This window comes from Mycteria americana, chromosome 9 (genome assembly GCF_035582795.1).
Source record: "Mycteria americana isolate JAX WOST 10 ecotype Jacksonville Zoo and Gardens chromosome 9, USCA_MyAme_1.0, whole genome shotgun sequence".
Lineage (NCBI taxonomy): Eukaryota > Metazoa > Chordata > Aves > Ciconiiformes > Ciconiidae > Mycteria > Mycteria americana.
The window spans coordinates 33,102,037-33,124,998 of NC_134373.1; the positions used below are offsets into that span (position 1 = coordinate 33,102,037).

The window sequence follows — 22,962 nt, forward strand, 5'->3', positions numbered from 1 at the left end:
TAATCATGCTGCCAGAAGACATATGTTAAAGTAGGAGCAAGTGTCTTTTATAGCTTTTTATGTGCATCAGCTGGATACTTTCTTCCTCTGTATTTTTTCAATCCTGTTCCTTACTAGATCCCTATACATTTTGCTATCTCATGTAAATTTGGTTCATCCACTGTATACTACATACACAAGTCGAAATATATGTTGTAATTAGCTAAAAGTTCAAAAAAACCTCCAGAAAGTCTAAATCAAAGTGCTATACATACAGATTCACCCACAATCAGGGGAATCAGATGCACTTTGACTTCTTTTTAGGTGGTTCCCAAGATGGTTGAGGGCACACACCATGGATGCATTTGATGGTCTCAGAGGCACTGGTATGCAAATCTGAAGTGGGCAGGACTGTAAAATCATGTGCTCGTCCATAACTGCAAAGGTCTTTTACCTAGTCTCATAGCAATGTTGTGACTAGTCCTTTTGCACTGCCAATTTCCTTAGAAGATACCAACGTCACACAGAAAATAGAACAACTTGCAATAGTATTGGTAATAAAACTGAGGCGCTGTAGCAGTCCTCCTCTTGCAAATGAACAGAACCTCAGGATTTAATCGGTTACTCTCTCCTTTATTTTCCCATCAGAGTCTTACTAGACAAGGAGCAGGCATTTAACACAACTCTGTACTATATCACCATAGAAAGTAGACTAAAGTTTCAGGATGTAGCAAGGAGTATGTTCTAGATTCACCATTTCTCTGTGAGCAGCAGCCACCTCATCTAGGACAGCTGTCCAGTGTGGGGTCTTGTGACACCACTGTCAAGGCTGAGGGATATCTTACCAGGGGGTGAGCTACCCTCTGCGGACGTTTATCTCTTTTCATGGCTACTGGAGGAGCCAGATGGTGGGTTCAAACTGGCCACCTAACTTTTGGTAGAGCAGATGAATCTCACCTTAGTCCCGTCCGATTGCTATCGCAGTTGAGTGTTGTACTCCTCTGGAGTGATATAGGAAAAGATTGTCCCAGATGAACATACCTGCCATCACTCCAGATGCTCTTCCACATCACGCCTCTTCCCAGCAGCCTGGGCTGGACATTGTGTTCATCTGGACTCAAGGTACCCTCCTTCTTCCTCTGAGACACTCAGCTGTATATTCTTCATAGTCCCCGGTGGCACTTAGGGAGGTAGGACCGATCTCACTGTGGCCAGGTCCAGTCCCTTGCCCTTGCAAACAGCCCTGCTGCACCAACCTCTCCTGAGGTTTTCCTCCCCTCCAACATGCACTCACACACACAAACGCACAACTTCACCAATTCTCTTGCATTACTAGCAGGATGAAAAATTAAATTGAGGAAAACTTTAAAATTAAACTTGGAGTTGCTTAATGCTACTGAAATAAACATCAGAACAGAACTGGTATTTCAGCTGTGCAGAAGTTCGGTTAGCACAACTAACAGAACATACCCATTTCCTCTTTGCTTTTCATTTTAGTTATTCAACCACCAAGCACCATCAGAAGAACAAAAGAACTACAAAATTTCTTATTTTATAGATTAGATTTCTAATTATTAATAAAACAATCTGAAATTGCATAAGCATCTCTCTACAGGAAAAGCTAAAGACAATAAAAAAGCTGAGACATAGTAATATTCATAGTTTTATTGTATCCTTTTATAATACTGACTAGAACGCCAGATTTAATAATATTGGATGCAGGTATAAAAATAATCCAATCCTTAAAAATTATATTTTGCTACTACAGTACTGTATAATTAGTGGAGGCTGAAAATATGATACAACTTTAAATAATACTGGTTTGGAAAATGTCCTCAGAACCCCAGCAGCTTGGAAGCAAACATTCAGAGATACAGGGAAGGAAACAGGGCAATGTCAAGAACATAAAGCAGGTTTACATTCAGGTTGATAAAAGAAGCACAAACGAATGCTGAAAATTTACCTTTTTAAATAGAGCTCACAAGAGGTGAGCTTTACTACTGCAATTTGGAAAGCTGCTCAAATAAACCATTATGATTTTACACACCAAGTTTGACCTTCTGTTAGGAGAAAGTCTTGTAGAATTTAACAGGGCTTAAAACAAATGACCGAGTTTAACAGAATTTCCTTTACAAAGGAAACTATTAAATATTTATTCTGTTTGTTTTTTTTTCTTTAACGTAAACCCATCCTAGCAGATTTTATTGGAGACCTTTTATGTCAGGAGAATTCTATGGTGTTGTTCAAGAGAAGTGATCAGTTTTTACTGTGTTCCACAGGACTTTTCCATATAGGATTTTGCAGATCTGGGGGCTGCCTGCTGCAGTCATTAACCCAAGCAAGACTCCCATCCCTTCTAGCATTTTACCAGAATAAAGACCAGGGAACTTAGCATTTACATACTGCTTTTGAGGAACATCAGGCACCCTCTCTAGGTTTTCCCTCAACAAGGATATTACACTCATGCAACACAAACTAGACACAGAAGAGGCGTCATCCCACATATGACCTTACAGTACAGAAGCCACACTCACTTTAGATGTTTACTTCTGCAAAACATGTAAGCATATTCCTTTCTTCTTCTTTTTTTTTTTTTTAAATTTCTTACCCCTTCATGGAGTCCTGTCCACATTTTCAATTTCAGCAGTTCAAGGGAACAAAGAATTAAATACACATTGCAAAGCTCCCAAAATCTTACAAGCACACAGTGCTACTCCTTTCAAAAGTGGGAGATCTTGTTTCATTTCTGAAGGGACAAGGAAGAGTGAACTGTTGAGTAGTTCCTATCTGTGACTGCAGAAAGCACCTCTACGTCCCTGGAAGATCTTACATGATAGGAAACAGGTTGGCTGATCAGTAAAACAACTTCACAAAATTCACATTCATTCTCTTCTCAGGAAGGTGTTTCAGATCTTGAACCTGTTTGGTTCAATCTCACATAAAGGTCCTGCTACAGTAATAAGTATACTTTAAAAAAATAAATACAACATGGAAAGGCAGCAACAGTATCACAGAAACAGGCAGAACACAGAGCCACAGGAAAGCATGTAGTACACACAGGTGACCCTGGCAGTGGAATAATTGAGGCCTAAAAAACCCCTTCATTACCGTCCATGGTCACTATAATGGATGCTGGATTAGGTCCTTTGTGTGTAAAGAGGAAAAAACATTAGTCAGCATAGGAAGAGCATTTAAGTAAAATGCATCCGTTCTTGTTAACTTAAGGAAGAAAACTAAAGATTAAACACCACTATGAGGGAATGAGAAGTCCAGTTGGATTTGGAACGGATATGGCCATTGACCAGCATTAGAGACAAGTCCTGGGGAAGCACTTGGCGTGTCTGCAGCTATGTCCAAACCTGCTCTGCTGCTCGCTCAGGTCCCGGCAAAGAACCTTTACAAGTACTGGCGCAACAATTTCACAATGACAAACACCTCTCCCTAACTGCAATTTATTGCTACTTTTTAAAGCCTTTTACTGCCACTCAGTGTGGAGGCAAATACCTTTTAGAAGGCTGGTCACAAGGGGTGACCAGTACCTGACCGTGGCAGTGGGACTCATGGGAAATGCCGCAACAGCAATGAGATTCATTGCTGCTGTGTTACCTAACACTTTAAATGTGGAAGGCAAAGGGCATCAAAATGCCCCTGTCCTGGCTTTTTTCCTCATATAGCCCAATTCAGTGCTGTGAGGTTTCAACAGCATGCAAAAGGCCCCTGATTTTTCCCCTGCAGCTGGGAGGGCTGGCCAGGGCGAGCCGCGGCGCACGGCAGGGACAGAGGACGGCTGCGCGTACCAGCCTCCCTTTTGAATGATCCCGCAAATCTGCGTTTTGCTGCTCTGTTCACTGGGGCTGCCTCTCCTAGGCTGGCTGCCAGGGGTATTTCTGTGGGTGAGGGGCTTTTGTCAGCGCAATTGGCAGAGCACCATAGTAGCAAACATGTGCCTCTCACATCTTTTCCTGTCAAGCAACAGAATTAGCATTTTTTCCAAAGTTAATCAAAAGTACACCCACACAACTGCCCGTGGGCCCTTGCTGACTGCTCCCCTAGCTTTCCACAGCAGCCAGGAGCAAGAGCAGATTTCTGTGCAGTGTTGGTGTAGTTTTTCTTCCTTTCCCCACATCTGGCTGAACCACTTGCATCCTCCTTACAAGAAACATGCCACTTCTATCTCATCCTCCTGGACAGTAGAGAGCAATTCCCCTTGGCAAAAACATCCAATATGCTCAAAATTTGCAATTGGGGGTAGCTAAAAGTAATCTAAATAGTCTGAGAAATAAGCTGCATTTATTTAGACATCCTACGGGGAGTTAGGTACTGACCAGAGAGGCATCCGCATTTGAAAGTGGGCTTGAGGGCATGTGAAGACCCCTCTCACATCTGACAGGAGCAACAAACCCCACTCCACTGCCAGAGGGTGCTTAGTTTATGGCAGAGATGGAAGCAGACAGAGAGGATCCCGGTGGCAGCTTTAACAGAGGCAAGCTGCACAGAAACAGGTCACACCCCAGCGCGGCCAGGCAAGCCCATTGCTGCAGGGACGTGGTAGTAAATAATTGCGGTAAAATAATTGTCATAAGTTGTGGCAAAACACACCGCGCCGCACTCGCCCCTTCTGCCCTAGTGGAGCTGGAAGCCGGCGGGGCTTGGGTGAAGACGGAGGCATTGCGGCACAGGGAGTGGCTGGGCTGGTGGAGAGCCGGAGGCTGAATCACCTCAGGCTGCACCCGCCAGCTCCGCAAAGACTTCCCGGATCACCGCGCAGAAAAGCACCTGCAGTCACCCCGCTGCTGACACCTGCCTAAATCCTCTCCTGCCTGCTGAGCGGGGCCTCCCAGGTCACCCAGAGAAGGTGCTGCAGCCCAGGAGAGACCCTTTTCCTCCTCCTGTGGGCTATGCATTGGCTCCGTGACTCCTTTCTTACCAAAGCTAAAAGGTCAGGCTGCAAGGGATACATTCTCATAAGAAATTTCCCTATGTTCACCTGCTCTGGCAGAGAGAAAATTTCAGTGCAATAAAGCTCTCTCTTTTGGAAAAGGCCAAGTTTTACAGTCCTCACTCAGAAAATCCTGCTGGGTTTACTGAGACCCTTTCACTCCAGATACAGCATTAAGAAGAATTTGAAGATCATTAAGAAATGAAAATTAATTACTTGCAAACTTTTGTGTGATCTCAGTTAGGAACAGTCATATCTCATTTCCACTCAAATCCCTTGCAATTTGCAATTTGCTGTGAGATACAGACCAGGAGTTTTGTTCATATAGTCCATGTTACTCTTTATATAGAAGGATTGACCTGCAATTGTGAGTTGATATTTCCTACTTTGTCCTTTGTACTTGGCACACTCGGGAACATTTCCAGTCTTTGAACTAACCAAGCAATTAAACATATTTGCCTATAAGTATGTGCCTAAACACTTCCCTTTGCCAACAAAATGCTGGCACCTGGTTAAATCCTACCATCATTGCTGGGACACTCTGCCTTTTTGCTGCTTCCCTAAGCTGCTCTAGTAAATAGGGGCACAGCCCAGTGCCTGTCTATATGCTTTGGATTTAGATTTAGCATGAATCCCAGCTTCCCCCTTTCTTTTGTAACACAGACAAACCCCTCCTCCATACCATGGGAAAGGCAGTCCTTTCTGTCCTAGGCACGCTCAGAAAAAGAGGCAACTCACCCACACAGAAATGACCCTGCCAATGTCCTCTCTGAAGGATCTGTATCTGGACCCTGTATCTGGATAGGGTTTGGATGACTCAGGTTAACACTGCAGTAAAGGTAAGCAGTAAATATACTTCATTAATAAGATCTCTTTCAACACCCAGCTCAGGTCACAATACAGTGTGCGAGCTTTCAATCTATCTTTGGTAAGGAATGTAATAACTTACATTCTTCAGCTTTTGCTGAGGTAATTAATATGAATTAACACACCTAGGTGAAGAAACCTGCCTGGTCTGAATCACTCAAAACGAGGATGGAAGAAACCAAAACACTTCAAAATAAGTGATCTTTGTTCCGCCAGGATTGAAAGCATCATGTTTTTCTCTCCCTTAAATGCAACTGACTGCAGAGAGCCTTATTTTCCAATGTACTGAAAGCCTCCACAGCTCCTACTGAAGTCAAGGTGGGCTGTGGAGGCTTGAAAACTATGTCCCACTTGCAGTGCCCAGAATTCATGTTCCACCTGCCCACCCAGGGCTATAGCATTATTGCTCCTTCCCAGATTCCTTGTAAGGAGCATGCTGAATTCCCATCTCATGTTTTTCTTCCCTGTGAGCAATTATTTAACATTATATTGCTGTTTCTACAGGGATTTAAATCCCTGCAGGGAAACAGAGTCCCATAAGATCCTATACGGAAGCACGATGATGACATGTAGTGGCATCACTTCTGAACAACACTGGCTGACAAAACAACAACATACTCGGACTCTTCCCTACATACAGGAAATTTTCAAAGTGGCACATAGGATCAACTGTGTCTTTTTTCAGTTAGAATTGCAGTGGTATGACTAACTTTCCCGTACTCCTTGGAGACAATCAACCCACGAATTCAGCCAACATTGCAGGCATCAGGCTTCAGCAAGGACCCAGCCATCTGGAGAACTTCTACCAGTAAGAAGGTGAAGGCCAGAGAACCAGGCAGCTTCCCTGCTGTGTACGAAGCAGAAAGCAATGCAGCAATGGAAAAGGGAGTGGACAAATTTGCCCTGTGAAAAGGAGTTGCACAGCTAATCTTTGCATGAAGGATGGCTAAGAAGACAAGCACAGTCAACAGTGAACAGGATCTGTAAACAAAACACTCCCTAGTGATACTCAATGCAGAGTGCTGGGCACAGTTCATCTGCCTGTACTGATCCATGCTTGCCATGTAGCGTAAAGAGTGAAGAAGCAGCACAGAACAAATCCGGAGTACATGTGTTAACTTCCATCTGGGTCTTTTAGTGATGTGCACCTTGAGCCATTCCCTCCTCCTCCTCTCTGCTGCTCAGCGAGTGTAACCACTCCTCAGGGCAGCAACGCTCGGCATGAAGTTCAAAGTCCTTCCGGTTAAAAGGGAAGAGTAAGATTGATGTGGGCTGAACTGCCCAGGAGACAGATTGTACCTGGGGATCAAGGGCCACAAAACTGTGTCAATCTTCCACTCCCTCTCCACTCCCCGCTAAAAATAGTCTCTTCTTCTGGTTTCGTCACTAATGAAGGATGGATTGTATTGTCCAGGGTAGATGCATGAATGTCGAGATCCAGGCAAACCAGTGTAGGGAGGATAAAGTCCGTTTCTTTCCAGTTCAGGATTTCTTAGTCCAGTTGGCTGTATTAGCAAAAAAATGAAATAAAAAGGGTCTTATTCTCACACTCAAATCTTCCTTCAGGAACAGCCTTAGCACCCTTCCCAGAAGTTATTTCAGTACCTAGAAGGAACAACGTGATTGCTAATGATCTCTATAACCTAGAATGATTTTTACTGTGGGAGTTATACATTGCCTGAAGGGATTATTCTGATGCAATCTACTTTCGACACCTTGCCAGTTAGAAGACTTTACCTGACTCCACCAACAACAGTCTAAGTGCACAGTTAATTTTTAATCCAAGAGAATTGTGCTGATGAGCTCAGGCATTGAAACAACTCTCACGAAAAGGATATTGTCCCAAAGCCATCCTTAAAGGAAACGCTTCTAGAAAATCAAAGTTAGTCTCTTGCTTTGAGCATTACCTGGGAGCCCCTCTCTCCCTGTTAACCATAGGTACCTACTCTCCCAACACAGGGACTTGAATTATATGTCAAATACAAAGTGATCTGACCTTCCTTTCTCTTCCCTTCTCTTACTTAAGTAAATCTCCTAGGGACACTTGGTTGAGGAAATTTGATGTCTAAGACCAAGACTGTACAATCCTTTCACCCAGTAAATAACACCAAGCCACCTGGTTTGATCTGTTACAGAGCAGATCCATGCAAAGCCCTCATCACCTACTCCTTGCTAAAAAGCTCCCCTTTCTAGTCGCCAGCATAATAAAAGTCTTAAAAAATGTTTAGGAAATGCATTTTCATTTCCAAATCTCTCATTCTTACTGGAAGCAGGAAGGAGGATTATTTCCCTTCATGCTGTGCAACCCAGTAAACTTGCTTACTGGAAAACTTAAAATACAAGTCAGAAAAAAACGTATTGCTCGCTGCTCTCTGCTCTGGAAAGTAGGAGTCCAGAATGTGTGATTTGGGTGAAATCCTGCAACCTTCACTCACATGAGTAACCCCCACACACCTTAAGTACATCCAGTATGTTGCTGTAGATTAGTGACAGACAATACACCAGCATCACAGCTCTGAATACAGACATTAGCAGATGGTGCCAACCATGACAGCAGGTCTTGTGCTTGTGTCTTTCTCTGCCCGACACAGCCCATTACTCCTCCACCGCTTCCTCCCTACCACTTGTTCCCCCAGAGCTGGAGGGATGCTCCTTATGCACCCTTCCTGCTGCAGGAAGGGGCCTGTACCCTGGAGAGCGGGAGGAGTGGAAGAAAAGAGGGGTCCTCCGTGACCAGCATCTTCCCATCTTGGGGTGAAGTTCCCCAGGCAGAGGTCTCAGCCTTCCAGCATCATCAGTGAGGGTGGAAGGGAGAAAACTACCCACAGGGATTCCTAGAAGCCTGTCCAAAACCTTTAAGTCTCCCTGTCTACTCTAGGATTGGGCTTTTTAGGCATCTACCAAAACGTGCCTAGACATTTCCCTAGCAGACATTTCCCTTCCTCTTCCTAATGACATCTCTGTGATATTCACCACATGTGTAATAGCTGGAGTCCATATGACTACCAATGCCTTGCTGTCTATGGAAGCCATTTATTTGCTCTTTTATTTTGCAGGAAAGGGATCTGTCCTTCCAAAAATAAAGGAAGGTGTCTTTGCTGTATCAGGCACAAAGGGTTAATAGCTAAGCTATGGATAGATACCGAATAATACACATCTGTCATCTGCAACAGATTCTTGGTGCTTCCGTTCTCTTGCATCTCGATGGTCTCTCTGCCCCATTCCTGTGCCCGGGGGTTCTTCGGATATTCAGCATACGGTGACATCTGGAAATCTCCACTCTTGAAAATGAGTTTACTTATGTCATTTTTATTCTTCCTGTTTATAAAAGAATGAAGGAAAGTGAAAACATACAACTTACCTTGCTATCTTTTATGCATTTCTGATGTGATCTCAGGAGATTTATGTCATGTTATGAACCTTGACTAGGAACAAAGATCACCTCAGAAGGGCTATAGTCCAATCTTCTGCTCCAAGGCAAAATCAGATATGAGGTCAGATCATGCTATTCAGGGAGTTATCTGGTGGGACTTGAAACCTCCAAGGATGGAGATGGCATAACCTCTCTGAGGCCTGTTCCACTGCCTTACTGTCCTCTCGGTGAAAGAGTTTTTCCCCACATTCAGTTTGAACCTCTCCTGTTGCAACTTATGCCCATTGTCTCTTAAAAATGTGTGTGTTCACCTGAGTCAATGAAAAAGTCACAGAAATACAGGAAGAAAGAAAAATGTATGGGAGCCCCCATGCTATTCAAGTCTCCAAGTGCTTAACTATAGCACTTCTGGGTACTATGGTAATTCCTAAGAAGACAGGCCTGCAAGCTGCCAGTCTGAATGGCACCATATGCCCCTACATGAGTACCATGTTGTATGAGTGGACTTTGGTGACACTTCCAGTTCAAAGTAGAGTACCCTCCAGGAAGTCACATAAGCTGCCAAAGGCCAGGATTCATGAGAAGATCAGTCCATCCCTGCAGAGATCTGCACTCTGGTGCCTGGAGGTGTACTGGCCATCACACCTCCTGGCTGGGGCTTGCTCGCGTCTCTCTGGCTGAAAACACGTGTGAACAAGTGCACACCACTGTGCCACCCAAACCACTGCCACGTCTATGTTACTGATAAATCCAGCTGCTGACTTTAATCAGAGAGCTTCGAAATCCTAGATTTGGGGGCTGGAATGGGGGGGAGAGGGTGTTAGTGCAAGGCAGCCCATTTCATTTCAATCATTTGCATGATTGGCAGCCCAATCATGAAGCAGAGCTTCCTCGGCAAGCACATCTTGCCTCCAGTCTGAAGCTACCTGCTGGTACGGGAACCACATGTGTACATGCGTGTGTGCATCTCAGAGGGAAAGACACACAGAGTGAGAGCACATGCAGGACTTGTCCATAAAGGAAAATGAAAATAGCCTTAAATACTCTCAAACACCACTTAGCAATGGCCAGTAACCCCTCCTGTTGCCTAAGCTTCTCCTTTCTACTTAGCTTGCATTTTTGGAGACTGCTCCCTGGCTGCCTTACAGCTCTGAGTGGGAAAGACTCCTTTGCCTCTCCATCCTTAGAGGACATGATTGCCAGGTGCATCTTTAAGAGACACCGAGTTGAATTTTTTAGCCTGGTTGCTGGAAAAACAAAAGATATGCCCCAAAAGAAAGCACAATGTAATAGTTCAGTATCTCTGATTACCCCACTTGCTTAGCTATCCTACGTGTTCACCTATGTTTTGGTCCTTTGGTCCTTTGGGTTCACCTGTGGAGCACTAAGTGCTCCACCAAGAGGATGCCATGCGAGCCGGGGCCGGCAGCGGTACCTACCGGCAGCAGGTGACAATCAGTGCTATGCCCATGATAAGCAGAAGTCCCCCTCCTGCAGCCGCGATCACCACAGTGATGAGCTGATATGCTAGAGATGGGAAAGACAGAGACCCACTTAGGAACATCGATGTGGTTGTAACTACTAATGTAAACATATCCACAGTCCTCATGCAAAGGGATTAACTGTTTATTTCCCACTTTCCCTCCCTCTGTAAGCAACATGGCCTTAAATTTTCAAGTGAGATGGATGGAGTTGGGGATCTCCTGCTGAAGGAAGAACAAGCTCTTGTTTCCCTAGGGGACAGATTCCCTTCACTGATAGGCGGAATAATTCAAATGATATTTCACGGATTCACCTCCGAATATCTTGCTTCAAGAGTGCCCACTATATGTGTTATCATGACAGAGTATCCAGAGAAAGGAGATCTCCTTTCCTTAGGAGATAACATTAAGTCAATTTTGTCAAAGAAGGTCAACAAAACACTTTTCAACAGAAAATGAAGAAACAAAAAACACTGGCAAGAGTAGCGTGTACCTACTGCATTTTAGACATAGTCATTTGCAATTACTTGTTTCAAATTTCCCATTTCTGATGCTGTGGAAATTAAAGGAAACAAAACTCAGTACTTACGGTTTCCACAGTTGAATCCACCTAAGCCAAACGGGCAGCTGGTAACAGAAAACAACAGGGAGTTTCAGCGGCTTAGTTGTGCCGACAGGTCGCCAAAGCAATATTAAGAAGGATGGCGAGGTAGGAGGAGGGCAGAACAGTCACCATACCTCACACAGGTCTCATTTTCCAGCTTATATCCGTCTTCACAGGCTAAAAACACAGAAGAGAGAAGGGCCATGAGCACCGCGTAGTGGTGCCGGGGAGGCACTTCCCATCGCCGCTTCCTACCGCAGCCTCACCCCAAACAGCCTTGGGGACCGACAAGCTGGTCTGCACTGCTGGCACAGCAGGAATGCCACGCTCTCTGGTGTGATGCAATATCTCCTCTGGTTTAGGCAAAGCACTGTGCACTGAAATTCACCTCCCACTGGCTTTGACGGGACCATTTCAGGGCTTCCCGGCAGAGCTAGCCTGCAGCCTGGCACAGGGTGGGCAGCTGGTAACGTAATTCCCAGCAGAACCTCTTCTTGCCAAATGGAAACTCACTGCGCACTTGTATTGCTTCCCACAAAACAGCAGCTCCCACAAAACTTCAGTAATCTGAAGTGTCTCCAGCTTTTGTTTTGAAACCTCATTTGAACAGTGCTACTTTAGCGCTGATGCGCATTATTCATTACTTTTAAATGTTAGTACTGCAACAAAATATTATGCAAACAGAGTCATGGTTAACCCAAGGTGATATATTATGTTTTGCTTCAAGAAAAATGTCACTTTTTAAAAATTTATTTCAAATTTGGAGCGAAATCAAATTTTAAAATATCATATTTTACTATAGAATAGAAATTAAACGTTTTACAATTAATTTCTTGTTACAGTTAAATAATGCAGAAAACTGCTATGTACAAAATGTTGGTAAAAAGACTGAAGCCATCACTTCAAAATAACTGCTGTGCTTAAAGGGCAGCTATCTCATCACCTGAATTATCTCAGAAAATTATACTACCCTTCTGATGACCAGCAAAGGTGATGATACGCTGGACACACAATTATAAGCTTCAAATCACTGATAAGATCACTGCTTTTCTCAGCACTAGTCCCACCAGTGCCCCTGCAGATCTGCTGCCTTTCGCAGAGGCAGTGAAGGTGGTCGCTCAGAGACCCGGCTAGGAGCGACACGGACGGAGTTGCTTGGGGCGGAGGGACGAGCCAGGGCCAGCACATGCAGCAGCCCTCGGGGGTCTGCGGGACATCACCCAGGGGTCTGGGAAACCCCTGCAGCACACTCCACAGGGAATAAAACTAGATTAAGTGAAAACAAAAATGCTGATGGATTTTTTTTCCCCTCAAACACCATATGCTTAGAAACGGTGAGGCAGCAGCTCTCAAGCCCTCTTCCCTCTGCCTCGCTCTCTAACCGTAGGGGCAACCCGCAGCTGAAAGCTCAGGCGCTCTCTAACCCCAGCAAGCGTGAGGAAATCTGCGGGGAGCAGAGGGGCTGCCCAGCAGAGGTCCCAGCTAAGCCGCAGCAAAGCCCTCGCCTCCTCTCCTCCTCCTCCGCTGCTCCCAGCACACCAGACGCCTTTTCCCCTCCGGCACGGCCGACAACTGTATTTTCAGAAACATTTGGCACAGGAGGGGAGGAAGGAAGGAAAGAAGGACAAACGTGCAACGTTGTCCATTAGGATGGGATGGCAATATCATAGTAAACCAAGAGAGAGCACTAGTTTTCTGGCTGGATTCAGAAGTTTATGGCTCTTCCAGCATCAATAACAAGCAACATTGATGCCAGCAGGGAGCAATGTGACTGTGACCTCCCCCTCATAATACAGGTCACAGAACTTCCCTAAATTTAATTCCATTTTCAAATCAAATAGTTGAACTGGAGCTACATTTTAAAGAACCATCCAAGATTGATTTTAATATTTTCAGTGACGGACAATCAACCACAACCCGGGGTCAGATGCTCATAAAGTTAATTTCCCCAGCCATTAAAAACATTCACCTTCTTTCTGGTCTGAATTATCCCAGTGTCAAATTCCAGCCTTTGGATGTTTACTTGCTAGATTGGAAAAGGTTATACGATCACATTTCTCCTCCTCACCATCAAATCACTCCTTTGCCTTTAATAAAGCCAAGTGCACTGAGATCTTTGAGTCTCCCTGGTTATTGCAGCTTTTCTCTGAACACTCACAGGTTCTCTTTGAGCCTTTTGATTTCTAGTTCCCAGAAATAGATGTCGCAAGCCCAGGGATAACAAAACTTCCCCTCTTCTGCCTGCCCATGGCCCCTAAATGCACCCCGGGACCATATTAGCCTTACAAGCCAGGGCTGAGGACCTCTTCTTTACCTGCCAGGCCCCCTTCACAGCTCTGCCCAAGTCTCTGTTTTCCAGGAGAGGCAACCCACAGTGTGCCTGGCACTCTGCTCTTGGGTGCCTGGCCTTGCTTGTGGAGATATTGAAATACCGTTTGCTTATATACCATTTACTAAGCGTCTCATGTCACTCAGCATGCCATTTTCCCTGCGGGGTGTGTGGACGCAGATGAGTGATGTACCCACACCATGAATATTGCAGCTCTAGGCACAGACTTGCCATAGCAACTGGCACCAATGATGCCGGGGGTCTGATGTCCATGATAGGTGGTTTTTCACCCTTTTCTCTGCCTTATATAGCCCCACTACTCCTCCACTACCTCTTTCACTCCATTTATTCCCCCAGAGATGGGGATGGGGAGGGTGAGGCTCTTTGCGTAGCCCCCCTGCTGCATCTCATCATGATGCTTTTTGCACTGGATTTATTTTTCTCTCTCTAAGATGGTTTCTTTGAAGTCAAGGAAGAGACCAGAGGTAACTGGACAAGAGTTAAGAGCTTCAGTCAATGAACAGCCAGGGCAAGGGTAGTAAATCCCAAAAGATCCTTGTCTGGCTCATTCATAACACTGAGGCATTAGCAAAATGAGACTGGATGTGTTGCTCCTTTCACTCACTAACAAAAGCAGACCAAAACCATGATGGAGCAAATGTTCTACCAAAGTGAGCCACAAGATCAGGCAACAACGAAATCTGCAGTGAAGGGGAGGGAGGCATCACCTCGACAGCTCGCTGGAGTCGCCTTCTCTAATGAGCGCAGCAGCCCCGTGTACCCCAGCCCGAGCCCCAGCCTGCCACTTGCGTGTTGGGAGGGCCTGGAGGAGCCTGCAGGCAGATGCTGGAGCCCAGCCTAATCTCAACCCCTCAGCCCTAGCTCAATAACGTGTGTAGGGCACATACACCCCGAGTGGTCTCAAAGCTGGAGCCGTGCCTTGGGCAGGAGCAGCCCTGGGACCCCACTGGCACACAGCTCTCAGGCCAGGAGGCAGTGAAGAGGAAAAGCAAGATCCTGAACATGCACCTCTGTCTTACTTAAACGCTCGGTGTTTATGTCTTTTCCTCTCCTCACCCTGCCTTTTCCTGCCACGTTGCTTTCTCCTCTGGCATCTTTCCTGCTCCTCTGAACACGCTCCCAGGAGAGCTCGTGCTGTCACACTCACTCGGCAAGCTTTCAAACACGAGCAGGGATCAGAGGAAAGGCTTAAGTGTCAGGGGCCAAGCAAAGCTATCAAGTTGTGCTTTTCTCCTCAGGATTCCTTTGCCTTTCTCTTCCCGAAAGAGACTCAGGCATCCCTTTGGAAACCTGCTTTGCTGCTCCTTGCTTTGCTCCAGAAACGCTCTGTGCTATTAAAAATAGCATGCCCCTGAAAAGCTGGCACATTGGGTTTGTTGCCCTGTTTCTAAAACAGCCCTGAAGATACCGAGAAGGTTGAAAACCAGCAACGACCCAGAGACCACCAAACTGCACACCAAGAGGTACCATGGCCGACATGTCAAAACTCCTGTGGCTCAGAGACCCAACCCTTCCTTGGCCCAGGGGATGCTTTTTCGAGCACGCCCCAGGGGACAGGCACCGCAAGGCAGGACAGAACAATCCCTGGGAGTCGGGGCGGCCGATCCCCTGCGCCCCAGCGGCTCTCCCAGCCGCACCCGCCTCTTCCCACGGGGAAGACCGGACAGGGCAGCACAATAGCTGTTTCCCTCTTTGCAAATACTATAATTGGAGTTACCGTGCCACATTTTCACGACCCACAATGAGGGTCAGATGCTCAGGAGACCTCAGTTCCTGTTTAGTCACTAAGAGGGCAGAGATTTTCAAAGAGGCTGGCATATTGTATGCTATATTTATCAGAAAATAGCCCTAAATATCAAATGAGGGCCATAGCTTGGCTTTTGAAAAAGCCTCTAAAAATCCCAACCATTTGGCTTACCCAGATGGGAACAAAGTGATGCTGAAAATCTGGTACCTTGACGGAGCGTGGCACCATGCAGTCGGTGCTACCCTCATGCCACTGCACTGCAGCCTAAATCTCGCATCAACCCTGTCCCTCAGACATGCTCAAGGTGGTCAGTAAGATGTTTCCTACTGACAGCAGTGAGCTGAAGGTGGAATTGAGGCCGCACTGTATGCAGGTAGGGTTTTTTATATTTTGCACAGCGAACAGGACCCATAAGTAGGGAGTAACCACATGTACGAGATGTTAGTTCTCTTAGCCCTCTCCAACCATCGCATCCGAGTGCCTCACAGCCTTTCAGGTATTTATCTTCACGACACTGCTTGACAAGAGACATGGATGAGAAAAATGGAGTAACTCGCCCTGGGTCCCCATTGGGAGCAAGATGATGGAGCAAGAATTCGGCAAAAGCCTCCCAGGTTTCAGCTCAGCTCCCCACTCACTACATAAGCCCTGCTCTGACTCTCAAGGGTCGGTGGAGATGGTCAGTATTTCCTAATAGAAATCCTTCTCCCAACATAGAAGATGAAGGGAGGGAAGGAAAACACAAAGGAGAAAGGTTTTCCCTGGAGCCGCAGAGTGGAGGAGAGGCAGGACCATGACCTGGGACCCAGAGATGCCTATCTCCGAGATGTCCATCCCAGAGCCTGCAGGACATGAGTTATTTCCAGGCACATTTTTCTCACTCTCTGATCAGATTTGGAATCGACAAAGCATCTCCTCCTATTTCAACAGCAACGCAGCAGATACTGCCAGAAGCATATGTAACCACTACTGCAATTCTTATTGATATGTCATCAGAAAACTGCATTTCTTAAGCCCTACACCAACCACTGGAACTAGGGAATGGACACCCTGATCCTACAGAAGTCATTTTGACCACTGGCACGCAGACAAAGACCTTGTTTAAAATGTAGCAAAACCAGATTTCATGATCTGAGGAGTAGCTAAAAAATAATAATACTTATATAAAATAACACTTAAGCTTCAAATTTCTATTGGGAACCCAGCTGAAAAATAAATTCATAATCATTTTCAGATACTTATTTTAAAAATATTGATGATGTATTAATATAAGCTTGTGAGTTTAAAGCACTGCTCCTAAGTTCGCTGAGAGTTCAGACAAAATCAAAACAGGCAGAGACGCACGTCATCTCTGCTCTGTGCCACTGAACTGGAGCCCAAAGCAGTCGGGCCCCTTTCTCCCTCTTCTCAATCACTGTGACTCACAGCGTGCTCCAGAAAGAGATAATATTATTCCTAGGGAGAGACCGTATCTTCAGCGTCTGCTGAAAAGTCCCCTAACTAAATAAAAGAAACTTGAGCTGCTAATATTTATTCATCATATTGAGCTTCTTGCATGCACAGCAATACACACACACACTCATTTCCACTGGAACAAAAAGCTTAAGCAAAATTTAGGCAAAATACGCCACATAAAGAGCAATACCTCTGCAGGAGTGGTCCATCTTGTTGTATTTGAAGTACCCACTTTTGCACTGGCAGAGTGCGACTCCATTGAAGTCGGTGCATTCGGAAGTTTCCTTGTCGCATTCGGGGTCTTTCTGCTTGCACAAGCTGCCAACTGTCGGGAAGAGGCGGCCAAGATCAGCACGGTTCTCTCTGAACCCACCGTTATGCACATTTGCTTTCCCCGTGCATCACATTCAGCTCATGTGCTGCTTTAATCTCTTCTCTTTTTTTAAAAATAGTATTTGTTCCATTAGGAGACAGTCAGCATTACACTATGCCACCATTTCTTGCGTATCTACCATCATTTGTACAGGCAAACAGAGGGGGCGAATAATAAATGTTTCAGCTCAGAGGCAGAAGGGGAAATGAAAAAGAAAAACTTGGTTTGGCTCAAGCTGAAATACATTCACCCCCTGAGACAGTTCAACGAATCAATTTTTAAGTTTATATCAAGCAAAACATTTTGCTCAGCCCAAAACAATTTTTTTCCATTTCAATATTAAGCACTGGATTTTTTCATTTTTCAAACAAAGAATTTGTCCTTTCATTACATTACTTTGAAGCAGTGTTTTACTTTAGAAAGTCAGATTTGTACAATGAGCATTCAGCAAAACTGTGGGTAAATGATGACAATTGGGTCACCGAATTTTCATTTTTTACTGAGAAGTCAAACTGCATGGAATGAAAAAATGAAAAAATATTCATGAGAAATAGGATTTTATGGAAAACGTGTCATTCATTTGGCACTCACCTTTTATAAACCTCTCCCTGCTAGATCCATCTTTTTTTTTTTTTTTTGACCTGACATCTTTTCTTTAAAGTACTTGAACAAGAACATAATTTTTTTCTTATTCTGCTCATTTCAAGTTGGAAGTAGACTTTACCAGAAGCATTGTATCAGAGGCAACGGCTAGATATAATCTGAGCGGGTCTACCAAAATAATTTAATTCAATCCATGGTGGAGTGTGGTTTTAAAATACAGCACATTAAAATAAAAGCACACGCTAAATTTCTCATCTTCGTGTTTACTGTGCCAAAACGATCCGAGGGGTTTCCCACTACACCCAGGCTAAGCGCTGCCGCCCTTCATCCTCTAAGCTAAACCTCGAAGCCTCAAACCCCGAAGTCGCAGAGCTCCACGCGCAGAAGTTTCCTTGCAGGAGCCCATCTTTCAAGGGAGCCCACTCCCTGCACCCTGCCGGTACCTCTCACGGCTAAGTCTCCTCCATTGCTCCCTGGGAACGCGAGGTGCAGGGCACAGGGCCACACCATCGATGGGGTCCACCTGGAGAAGGTCCTGCACAACACTGATGTGCTTCTCTAGGTCTCTCTGTGCCGCACCCGTGGTTCCCGTTTGGCAGGTAGAGGATTCGGTACAGAAATCGAAAGCTCTGGATCGTTAACCATTTTTACACCCTGCAACACTGAAATTGGGCAGGCAGGAGAGCGCAGCTCCCTGCGTAGCCTCCAGCGGCTCCGGTCGACTTCCCTGGGGAGTTTTGTCTCTTGGCTTTCATGCCATTTCCCCAGCTCCCGGCCGTGCGGGTGGAATTAAGACTTATGGTTTTTTGATCTGGCCGGGGCCTGGTGTCACAACCCGGAGATGAAAGGCTGCCCTACAATGCCTCTAATCCTGTGCTGTGTGATGTTTTCACAGAGAGGCAGATTTCTCACACATGTGGCGAAGATAAGGCTCGATATCTGCAACCCTTTTGTACTGCGAGGCTCTTAAGATGACTCCCATTTGAATGAGATAAAAAAGATTCAGAGGGGTTTTTCCAAACGCCAAAATCTTTCTCCCCCTGTTATAAAAGAAGCCAAATAAAACATCCCTTTCCCCTCCCGTCACAGTCCCTCCAGATGCTATTTACCTCTGTGGAGCGGCTTCAGGCTGGAGATTAACTGGCAGGCTTCGGTGGGGGATTTGCAAGCTTGAATGTAGCTTTTCGTGCTGCTGACAACGTCGTAGAAAGTCACGTTGGATGCTAAAGAGAACGTGGATTGCACTGAAACATGCACAAAATTTGCCTCCCTAACAGAAAACAAAACAAAACAGCCCTGAGTACCACGGGTCAGCCTGATGTCATTGTTAGCACCTTATACATAGGACACTTATTAACACACATTATACATAGGACTCTTATTAATGCAAGCAATGCTTATCACAGACACAATATTGCACACATACTGAAACAGCCGTGCATTGTAACAGACCTTAAAAACAGGACAAACTTACACACAGAGAGGTAGATTTGGGGCTGGAAGGGGTGCTGGTAGCTCACTTTGAAACCAGCCATAAATCCCCCCTGGGCAGCTCACAAGCCCATCCCCAAGCTGCTCAGACCAGGAGGAAGGACTGGGAGAGCCAGGCAAAGTGGTCAGGCATTCCCCATGCCCTGGGCTACCGCCGGGCCGGATTGCATCAAGCCCGGCACCAACTCAAAATGGAGAATGTGGGTCTTGAGCCGAACATCCTGAACGCTCAAGTTTCTCATTCGTCCCCTGGTAGCCTTAGCCTTACCTGGTCGCCTTAACTGTGGAGTGGTGGTACCCCGGCAAGCCCGACAGCGATGCATTGAGCTGCAAGGAAGGAGAGAGCAGCTGTTAGTGCCCGGGGGATGGTGGAGGGAGGCAGCCTGGCAGGACGCAGCACCGGACAGCCCTCCTGGGTCACCAACACCATCCCCTGTGTTCACCAGAGCTGCCTGCTGAGGCTGAGGGGGCTCTCAGCATCCCAGCGGTTCATCTGCTGGAGAAGAAAGATGCGCCGTCCTGTTGCCAGCAAGGGATGGCTGAAGTCACCATCACGCAGCCTTGGACAGGAACGAAGACCTGGGGATTTTGACATGAGCATCTGCCTGGGGCCCCACTGTGCAATGATTGCAAAGGCTCAGGACGAGCCAGAAGCCAGCAGGGAGAGAGCCCCGTGCGAGGCCGAGCTCAAAGCGGCACCCTTGGAGACTGCGCATCTTCCAAGGATCCCCGGATCCATGCGGTTGTTTGTGTTCACTCCCCCGCACAAGCCGTGCAGGCAGCATCAAGGCAACTCACCCTGGCTCCCCCCTCCTTTGGCGGCATGTCCACATCACCTACTCCAAAAAGAGCTGGGATGAACTGCAGCCAGTCCAGGAACTGCTAACAGGACGAACTCATGCATGCAATGATCTGGCTAAAAAACGCACAGAGATGTACCTATCCCCAGCCCAGGGGTCTTTTGGGGGCAACTGATGGCCAGCATATGGGGAAGCCACCAGCTCACCCAGCGCTTGCTCTCAACTGACTGAGGGCCACGTGATCGCGATAGCATGGCTGGGAAACTCCACCAAGAGGAAGGTATGTTTGGGTGGGTGGCTAAGAGCAAGGTGGCACCAGCTGCAGCCCAACCCGCCCCAGCACCTGTGAGATGTACTGATGAACAATGAAGCCCAGAGTTACTGTTTTAATGTTCGACCTTGGAGGAGCACTAATGCCCTTTTGAGGTCTGCAAAAGGCAATGCAGCCAGAAGGCACTAGGAAAGGATGGAGGCTGCAGAAGAGTGAACCCAGCCACACCACTTCACAAAAAGGGCTTCAGGATTTTCTGGGCAGATATGCTGTCTTAAGCCCCATAGGAGCTGGATCTCTCCACTGCTGTCTTGACAGCCTGGGCAGGGCAGCAGAGAGAAGCGTGCTGGGATTTAGAAGTGTACGTCTCACCAGTCCTACTTACACCAGACCAGGACAGTTCAATGATTAAAAAGGCTAAATCCACGCTACAGAGTCTCGTGGCTTCCCATGACAACACTAGGAGGAGCGAAGGGGACCCGTCCCATCAGCATTGCCAAGGTCCTGGCAATGACACTCACCATCGCCAGGATTTCACCCTCGATGTGGAGAATCTCTGTGTACTTCCCATGGGTACTATTAAGTTTCAGGGGGACCTGGCCGATAAATATTCTTACTAAAAAGGAGAATAAGACAAGTTAGTGAGAACACATGTCGCTGTGCCATGTGTAGCTGCGGTTTCATCTGCCTTACATGAGAGACTGTCTGCATGGAAAATCCCTTCACACAGCAGACAGAACACTCACGTCTGAGAGTCACTGCCCCAATAAAGCAAAGTCCCAGCCTCGGGATTTTTCCCAAGGGTTGCTGCGATGTTCCCGCAGCCCCAGTCAAACCCCAGAACTCAATATTGCTGAACAGCCATCATTTCACCACAGCATTCATACATTTCATATAGAAACATAGACTAATTTAAAAGAACCCCCAAACACAGAGAGAGCTGAGTAAATTTAGTAACAATGCAGTTTCAGGTACCGAAGCTATTTATAATAATTTGGGGTAAACATGTCAAATCTCTTACCCCTCCCTGCAATGGAAGGAAAGCTAATCAGCAAGTCAAAATAAAGCACTATAGAAAGGACATTTTCATTTTTCAAATTGTGGGACAGAATGAGCAATAACATTTGAAAAGAGGTCCAAAAGATGCATTTTTCCATGCTTAAATTCATATTTGATTCATGGCAGCAGAATGCAATAATCCGAGTTCTCCAGACTCGGAGAGATAATATCCCTAAATCTTGTATTAAGTGTCATGAGATACTCGGTGGAAATGAGAACTCAGAGCTCCAGTTTTATGTTCCACCAGAAAAATGAATCCAGTTGCAGATAACATTATAAAGCCTCCAATTCTTTCCCATTTTTTCCCATCCACAGAGCCTATCTTCACCACAAATTTTGTATCAGACAGCTCTAATGTAACAACTGTGGGTAAAAATAAGATGAGAATCACCTTCACAGTATTTATATAATCTGCCCGTATCCCAGTTCAAGGCATAATCAAAACAACTCTCTAAATTAGAAGCTGACACATTCCAACTCGAAGAAATGTTTCAAAACACCCTTCAGGGACACCTCACCCATGTTTCCTTAGCAAAATTTCCATGCCTCTAATCCTCGCTGATTAAGGGTCAGAAGAAACTCTAGCAAAACAAATTCCCCTTTACAATGGGATATTGTAAGTCCTTGAGATGGAGAGTCCTCTAATAGAAAGGAGGGGGTCAGAACCTGAGTTCCAACTAATAACTGTGCTGCATAAAAAATGCTAAAGGTACGAAACAAGACCTTGATCTTACAAAGACTTTCACGGCTGCTTAATTTTCCGCACATGGCTGATCCCACTGAAGCCAGGTTACACAACAGCCCCACTCACTTCTCCCAAGCCAAGCGCCGTCGCCCGGGTTTGCAGGGCTGGGAGCTACAATAAGCTTCTGAACGCTTTTTGGGGGTTGTAAAACACATTAGGAACAGAAGGGGCACATTTGTCCTTACTAACAAGCATGAGCCCACTGCTCTGCTGCTGTGTTTTTAAGAAACCCTCAGCTATCACTGCGCCTGCTCCCCGGGGCACCCCAACATGACAGGCTTTAGACACTGCACTTGTATAAACAGTAAAAGGCTCTTGTTAAAAGTGGTGGTTGGGAGGAACATTAAGCTCCTGAACTAGTCTGAGCCTAGGTTAATTTATTTTAGAAGATTACAGATAATTATTTCCATATTTTTCTCCCCTGGTTTTTCACTTTTGTTTTCTTACCTAAATTGCACTTTCCTTTTTCCAGCTCGTATCCAAGAGGACACTGACAGATATAGGAGCCACGGGTGTTGTTGCAGGTGGCCAGCGCAGGACAAGGGTTGGAAAGACATTTATCCACATCTACAAAAGCAGAAAAAAACTCAGGCTATAGTTACAGAATCACAAAAATCATCAACTGTTGGGCTAAAAAAAGATCAACTTGGCTCCTCTTCTGTGACCCCCTGAGCATTATCAGATGCTTCATTGCATCATTTGCACTTACTATTTATCCTGTTCTTAATTATTCTGCTGGAGCTGAAAGAATAAATACAAACCACTTTCTCTTGAATATTCATTCAAAAGCCCTTGGGATCCAGTGTTGATCCACGTTAATGTGAA

The 22,962-nt window shown here is 45.8% G+C and overlaps 1 protein-coding gene across 3 annotated transcripts in view; it reads right to left on the bottom strand.

Annotated features, from left to right (window-relative positions):
- Positions 1 to 1,659: 1,659 nt before the first annotated feature.
- Positions 1,660 to 22,962, bottom strand: part of LOC142414483 (uncharacterized) — a 60,367-nt gene continuing 39,064 nt past the window's right edge. For 2 of the 3 annotated variants that reach the window (XM_075511765.1, XM_075511764.1), the window contains 10 exons: positions 22,585 to 22,704; positions 20,855 to 20,949; positions 19,531 to 19,589; positions 18,881 to 19,041; positions 16,986 to 17,120; positions 11,378 to 11,420; positions 11,229 to 11,266; positions 10,598 to 10,685; positions 8,929 to 9,103; positions 1,660 to 7,290 (listed from right to left, as the gene is read on the bottom strand). In XM_075511765.1, coding sequence (XP_075367880.1) covers positions 7,141 to 7,290; positions 8,929 to 9,103; positions 10,598 to 10,685; positions 11,229 to 11,266; positions 11,378 to 11,420; positions 16,986 to 17,120; positions 18,881 to 19,041; positions 19,531 to 19,589; positions 20,855 to 20,949; positions 22,585 to 22,704 — 1,064 coding nt within the window. In that variant the 3' untranslated portion in view covers positions 1,660 to 7,140. Of the gene's footprint in view, positions 7,291 to 8,928; positions 9,104 to 10,593; positions 10,686 to 11,228; positions 11,267 to 11,377; positions 11,421 to 16,985; positions 17,121 to 18,880; positions 19,042 to 19,530; positions 19,590 to 20,854; positions 20,950 to 22,584; positions 22,705 to 22,962 lie in introns of those variants that run through there. The other variant, XR_012777095.1, reaches the window with a different exon arrangement.